We start from the raw sequence: 7,306 nt of genomic DNA on the forward strand, positions 1-7,306 counted from the left end.
ATTTGTGGCACCGAATGAAGTGCAAAATACAAAGCGTGTAAAACACCTGATCGACAACTCATTGAAAGCATCCATAAACAGATAATCTTTATTTACAACGGTGCTCTCGTCTTCCTGAAAGCGCCATGCTTTCGCAGTAAGAACAAAAATGCCGTAATGATCGCGGTGGACGACACAGCGCACAGCGTCGACGAGATGTCCGACTGCCCGGCCGGAAAGCTCAATTGCCTGTAATCACCTTATTGCTGCAGTGGTGTCCTTTCAGCTGGCACTTTGCTTGCAGCCTTAGATTGTTTAAACGCAAACGCTGAAGGCACGGCAGCTTGGTGCAGATGCCAGTCATCATTTTCAACACTAGCGACGAAGTAGCTGTCAAGGAAGTGGAGTGAACACATTCTGGTCGCTTTTGACACATTAAAAAGTGCTCCTTCATTCCTTCTGATCGCCACAATCAACATCTGGCAAATGTCCCGATCCTTTGGGATTCTATGGTAGGAGACCTGAAAATAAAATGGATATTACAAAGTGCTTTGTCATGGTTTGGAAATGCAGGACAGCCATTTTTGCCTCAGCTGCATATGATGTCATGTAACACAGGGAAAGCTACTGTGCCCAAAAATGCTTTAGGAATACCAGCAATCCAACAGACCGGTGCAAATGAGTCTTAACCAGAAGCTTGATCTCGACATCGGGGACATGCGGAGGCCACTTGTGAAGGAGCTGTGGGGGCCTCAACATATGAGAATGGTTTCATTGTTTGTACAGTAAACCGACATCACATCATTTTTGTTGCCCCAACCCCACCGCCTTCTAATGTCTAGTTACAATGCACTGCAACCTTTAAACCGATTGCTTAGCCCAGCGTTAACGCACGTAAACAGTAACTATTTGCACACTAATAAATACTTTCCATCACCACCTTTTCTTCAAATGTGCATCAAGTCATTCACTGCAGCACCTTTACGTGAAGACCATGTTGTTTACCTATGACGATTGATGCAACTAAACAGAGTACATGTACGCTGTACCTAGAAAGCAGCAAGTATCCTCAGTTCGATTTGCTTTCACTAGCCGCCCGCATCCAGTTGCAGTCAGCACTTGTTTTCATCCTCGCGCATGTTTGATCAGCGTCAACGACAACTGCGGTAAGGTGTGCACATGAACATGGTCTAAATGCGATAATCTCTGACACGCATGCACCGAGATAGGAAAGGGGGCACTAACTTTTCATTCAAATTTGTCGACGCGCCCATACTGCGGACACAGCGGCACATGGTGTCACGTCCTTAAATGCAGCCGGCTGATCCAAAGTCAGAAAACACGAACGCACACAGCAACAAGTGGCAGGAAAGCGAGCAAGGCACACCTATTCATCTACGCACGCTCGGCCCGTTTCTGCATAATGGCGGCAGCAACGAGCTTTGTGTAGCTGTGCATAGATGGCACTGCTACGGATGCTATTTTGCAACTCGTCTATGTTCGTAAAATATCTGAAATCTGACTTCATATATGACAAGCTTGGAACGGGCATCCATAATCTTCCCACCCACAGGACATCTGAAAAGATAAAGCAACAAACATCAGTCTTGTGAAACTCACGCAAAAATGCACTAGCAAGTCAACATCTGTAACCAATTAACAGAAGTGTTTACGGAGCACTCCTATTAAGGTGAAAGCCTTTAATGGCTCATGCTCGCGTCCGTCCATTACGCTCTTCAACTCGATAAGAAAAAAAAATCTTTGTACACGATGGCATTCGAACCATCATCCTTATGTTCCGCAGCCGAGCGTGCTAACGACTACGCTACTTCCTGCCAAAGCATATGTACTTGTCCTTGTCTAGGACACTGCAGAGTGTTTGTAGAAAGGCATCGAATCAGACGGATGCCTCCCAAAGGCCCTCGAGTGTCTCCAGCATTTAAGATTCACAAGCAATTGTGTACTTAACATCTTAACCCCACATCAGTGACACAAGCAGCAACACCGCGCTAAAGGCTTTTGCCTCACTGCACTTTAGGTCAACAAAGTGCCCCCCTGAATATTTTTACACATCAAGTCATCAGGCAAGCACTTTACATCAAAATTTATAGCTTTTAAATGAATCTAGAAAGAATAAGCATATTGATATAAAATTTAAGTGTGTAGTATACCTTTCATTTCATGAAAAAAAGAATCACAAGAGAATGACCAGATAACCACCAAACCAGATAACACCGACGGAGGCTGAATGGCACTTTAAGTACTGAATGTCTACTGTTTCAAATCCAGTGTGACAAGAGTACAAATGCATGTATTCAACAAGACTCTGAGCACAGCCAGTAACAACAATGCTACCTTCATGTCACGCTGCAAAAACAGGTTACACAGTAAAATGGCATTTTTCTGGGCCAGTTGGTATGAATCCATGATTTGGGCCAGCATGAACTTGGGGACACAAACGAAGAGAGACACAGCAGTGTGTTCCGTGTTCCACGTGTCTCTCTTCGTTTGTGTCCCAAAGTTCATGCTGGCCCAAATCAAGGTTACACAGGAAGGAGTGAAATAGCGGTCACTTCTTAAACACATAAAACATGACATGAAAAGTAGCAGCCGAATGAGGTATCAAACAAAGTGCGAAAAAGATTATGATGGCAAGATTTTGAGCAACAAGTGCACCTAAATCAGACTACCTAAAGCAATGGTAGAAAGTGAACTGGCACAGAATATCAAACATTTTGTGCCAGTTCACTTTCTACCATTGCTGAGGGCAATATGATTTAGGTGCATTTTCTGGTCAAAATTTTGTCATATCACAGAATATCACACATTTTGTGCGGCAAGAATGTGATGTTCGCGGCTAATAAAGGGCACAGAAGTTTTCACACAACGGTGATGCGACATAAGAGCACACTTAACGGCTTCTTTTCCCATTAATTTGCAAAGGTCCCTCTCAACAGTAGCTGCTTTTTTCTGCTAATAAAGTGGGAAGAATCAACCAAAACCAGTTTCCACAAAAAGCAACTTTTGCAAGGTGACTTGAAGATATCATTGTTGTTACACGGCAAATTTAATGTCATTCCAAACGAATGTCATTCGATTCATCGAATGCCATTCGCTCTCCTTCGTTGCTACACGGTAAAAAATGTCATTCCAAAATGATGGCAGTGACGATCAGTGAAAAAAAAAAATAGTACAATTGAATGACATCAGCGCACATAAAAGATGTTTGAAATTGTTATATCGTATTTCAAAAGCGGGTGAGAACATTTCTGTACAATAATATAAGCTTAAAATATTATTTCCGGTAATTCTACAGCACTTTAGCCACAAAAACCAAGTACAAAATCATCCACAAATCCAATAAATGTAAACAAACAAAATGGCTGAAGCGGCGGCCGACGGCGCGTAGAGGCGCATCTCTGCGTAAAATGACTTCGTAAAAATGCGTAAAAGCGTAAAAATGACTTCCAAAAGGTGAAGTGCTCAGTTACATCTTTAAGTACTTGCGAGCAAAACGAACATGAAACGCCAACGAAAAAGAAACACGCAACCCAAAATGATCGACGGTCGCGGGAAAGTCCCTGCTTCACGGTCGGCCGCTGCCGTTGGCTGCTGCTGGGACCGAGAGTAACAACTATCCACGACAGCTTCTAGTGCCAAGAGGTTCGCACAAAAATTAATATTTATTTAGCAGAACTAAATTTCTAACTTTGGCAGTGCGCATGCTATTTTTTTCCGTCGCTTGTTTCTGCTGCGTATCTGCTGTCCAGAGTCATTCCAACCTAATGACATTAAATATTCCCGTGTAGCAGCCCATTAATGGCATTAGGTGCTAATGTCATTCGACGGGAATGGCACGTGTGTTTTCCTTGGTTTTTTTTGCTCGTTAAAGTGCTTTTTGATATGTTCACTTCATCAAGTTTCACGCCCTTTCATTTTTTGGGTTTTTTTTTTTCCCCTCTGGTTCATACATGTGTTGGCCGCCCTTTGATGACTGCGGTTTAGGTTGTAATCTTTGGCCCCCTGACTGTCACGTGGTTTTTGGCCTATACTGTGCTGGGACTTCCTCGAAAATAAAGTTGCTATTCAGCACCTGTCCTATCGTCAGTGTTTTTTCTTCTCGTGCACCTGTCTGTTTCCGCACTGGTCATTTCGAATGATGTCCCACCAACTCGCCCAATCGGCAATTTTGATTGAACTCACCTTTCCACAGCATAATTGACAATGTATCTATACTTTAATTTGGCGGTTTTATAACTCCAGCCGTCAATTCGCCGCCATAAGGCACTGACCTGCTCAGCACTGCTCAGAAAGCCGGAAAACTTGTGTTGCGAACCACTGCAAACCACGCGTGCACCCTATGTTCTGCCTTTCGCGTATCAGCCCTCTTTGTTGGAACAATGAAACTGACAATGACTTAATAACTCACGCGCGAAAATACTGTCCCACAACTGCAGGGGAGTTGGGATTAGTAACGCGACTTAAGGGCTCCCGCAGCTGTGTGTAGGCTCCCGAAAGCATAAAAACAGCACACTTAAGAAGTCATCGCCTCGAGTTTTCAACCCCTACTATCCTGCGGACGAATGCTATATGACCCTGCTGCATTGCCCAAAAGTAATTTTCAAGCAGTGTAGTACGTACTACTCACCTCCGTAGACAATCACCTAAGGCATTCGAGCGTTCCGGAAGAGCTTCAGGAACTTTCTGCATTTTTCGAATAGGTCAAGTGACGCACCACTTTTGTCCGCAGACCAAACAAAAGCTCACTTTTTAATAACAAAGATCTAAAGCAGCACCACGATACACAACAAACTGACAACGGCATCGCACTGTCGACTGTTGGATTGGATTGGAGTCGGACTGACCGCAAACTGACATTCATGATGATGATGATGACAGCAGTAATTAGCGGAAATTTTGAAATCACAACTGCTTTCAATGGCAAGTTTAACGAAAAAAGTGGACATTATGTAGCATGATTCCGATAATTTGTAGCGGTTTTCTGTACATAGAATTAGTAACAGATGCTTGTGCAACACCTGCCTCTACCCCTAAATTTTGGCTCATTCGCTACAATTTACAAACGTCTTCGCGTGAGACTGTGTAGCTGATGCGAATAATTTCATGGAAGCAGATATGCAGTTTGAATTAATGCATTTCAAACCAACTTGCCCATAAAATTCACAATTTATTTCCGGGATAAGTCTTTCTCAATAAAAAAAAAATTTAGAATAGATACACGAAAGGCACGAATTTTCTGTGCGAAATATAAAAAAAACGTCCATACTAACGTCCTGGGAAAATACTCAGCCGTACATGCCTGGGACGGATGCTTCGTCTCTCATACACATATACAAAACCGGACACTGTACGTCCGATGAATTTACGGATATGGGCATGGAGGAAGGAAAACTCCATGGATATGGGTATGGGCTCCGTGCGCTGCAGTTTGGCGCGCGCGAGTGGCGCCACCTGGTTAACAGCGGTGGCGAAAGGCGGACGCAGCCAACGCAGCTCTCTGGTTCAGTTTGCAGTGAGCGAGGCGAGCGGCGAGGTGTTTCGTCCGAAGGCGAAAACAAACTTGGATAATTATGGGTGCTCTACCTACTGCTGTGTTTACCCAATGTCATAACAGCTATAAACACACTGCAGTCAAGGTACCGAATATATATAAACGCTTTTCTTGGACATCGTGCATGCTAGCTCATGCACAGAGGGTATGCTGGAAATGAGTGCACTGTGGAATTAAATTCATTAGAGTGAACTGGGAAAGGGTTTACATTGACTGGGGTGTTTCGAACGTGACATCATTGATAGGAGCTGCTTTATGTCTTTATGTAGAGCGAAGGAATGCGTTCAGTCAGTCACAGGAAATGGTCTACGGTGAAGTTCTTGGAGCTAGCATCTGAAGTTTAAGTCTTCGTTTGTTATGCTCATCTGTGGCTCAGCGTGTCAATTTTGTTTCTAGTTTTTTTTTTCGTGCGTGTGTGTATGCTGTGAGAGCGACGTCGTACTTCTGAGAGTGCTTATGTCGTTTTTCACATTGTTTCACCTAAGCTTTTGCGTATTTATTTGCATCATTTTATTTCCTTCAGTGGTTTAAAATTTTGTATCTTTATTTGTTGCATTTATGAGATCTCAAATCCTGTTCTAGACGAATAAAAAGAAAAATAGAGAGTGGTTCAAATTTCTCTCTATATATATTTCTTGGATTTCACATCACTAACCCCTTAATTTCGGGAATTAATCTTTTGATTTTAATTAGGTTTATCGTCCAAATGAAACGAAGACTATAAGGGGCGCCATTGTAGGAGGTTCCAGATAATTGCAACCACTTGGAGTTCTTTAACGTGCACTGACATCGCGCAGTACGCGGGCCTCTAGAATTTTGCCTTCACCGAAATGCGACCGCCGCAACCAGGATCGAACACGAGTCATTTAGGTCAGCAGCTGAGCACCATAACCACTGAGCCACCGCGGCGGCCTTTCTATAGTTAAGTATTTACCAAAAGAGCAATACGACCAAAATAATTCAAGTAATTGGTGTCTTCATGAAATTCCTGAAATGAAAGTCCTGTGGAAGATACTTAGCAAGAAACCCATCGTCTTTTTGTATGCTTAGAGCTATGCTTCTCTGAGAGGAATACACAAAGTACAGAAGTGTTGATCCTGCAGGATGTAGAGCACCATCATCTGATATATATGTGTAGTAAGTTTGCGTTTTTGGCATTTCTAGCCGACCATTCACATAGTCGATGTCACAGTGGATGTAAATTACATAGCTGATTTCATTATTTGGGTCAGAGCCTTGTTTCTCAAACTGTAAATGTACTTAATTAATCTCAATAAGCTCAACTGCGCTGCCAGATATTGCAGTGCCGTCGGGACAGCATCACAATCATGGCTGCTCGGAATCTGTGATCAGCCCAACCTGAAAGCAATTGAAACGAAATGCAGCAGTGGTGGCGTCAAGGCTTTCAATGCGTTGAAATCCGCAGAGAAGCAGGCGTTGGCTCAGAATGGCATCGCGGTCAGTGCTCGTCTGCTATGCGGCCGGGCTGGCGCGAACGCATCGAGCATGGAGGAAGGCGCAGGGCCACCACGGCCAGTCTCGAGAGGGGCGCGCGCTCTCCCTTCGAGAGACCGGCCGTGACTGAGCGTCCGGTTAACGCGGCGAGTGCCACGAGGCGGCGCTGGCGATGTGCTCGCTGCTGGCGCCACCATACCAGCGCACCGAGCCCATACGAAAGCGGATGCTATTCGTACGTCAGACGGACGTCGAATTTCGGCACAGGACGTTCGGATTTAGCGCGGATGTACGACGGAT

At 44.2% G+C, this 7,306-nt stretch overlaps 1 protein-coding gene across 4 annotated transcripts; it reads right to left on the reverse strand.

The window, feature by feature from the left end:
* Nucleotides 1-61: 61 nt before the first annotated feature.
* On the reverse strand, nucleotides 62-5,372 carry LOC144106900 (uncharacterized). 4 transcript variants are annotated; one of them, XR_013309155.1, is made up of 3 exons: nucleotides 3,531-3,851; nucleotides 1,225-1,557; nucleotides 62-500 (listed from the first exon to the last, which is right to left on the reverse strand). XR_013309155.1 is itself a non-coding variant. In XM_077639851.1 (3 exons), the coding sequence occupies exons 1-3, from the start codon at nucleotides 4,687-4,689 to the stop codon at nucleotides 240-242; spliced, it is 378 nt and encodes a 125-aa protein (XP_077495977.1). In that variant the 5' UTR covers nucleotides 4,690-5,372; the 3' UTR covers nucleotides 62-239. The 4 variants fall into 4 exon arrangements, 1 of the variants encoding a protein (XP_077495977.1); XR_013309157.1 differs by lacking the exon at nucleotides 3,531-3,851 and adding an exon at nucleotides 3,471-3,493; XR_013309156.1 differs by lacking the exon at nucleotides 3,531-3,851 and adding an exon at nucleotides 2,151-2,289.
* Between the last annotated feature and the right edge of the window lie 1,934 nt (nucleotides 5,373-7,306).

The sequence above is a fragment of the Amblyomma americanum genome, chromosome 10 (assembly GCF_052857255.1).
Source record: "Amblyomma americanum isolate KBUSLIRL-KWMA chromosome 10, ASM5285725v1, whole genome shotgun sequence".
NCBI classification, from domain to species: domain Eukaryota; kingdom Metazoa; phylum Arthropoda; class Arachnida; order Ixodida; family Ixodidae; genus Amblyomma; species Amblyomma americanum.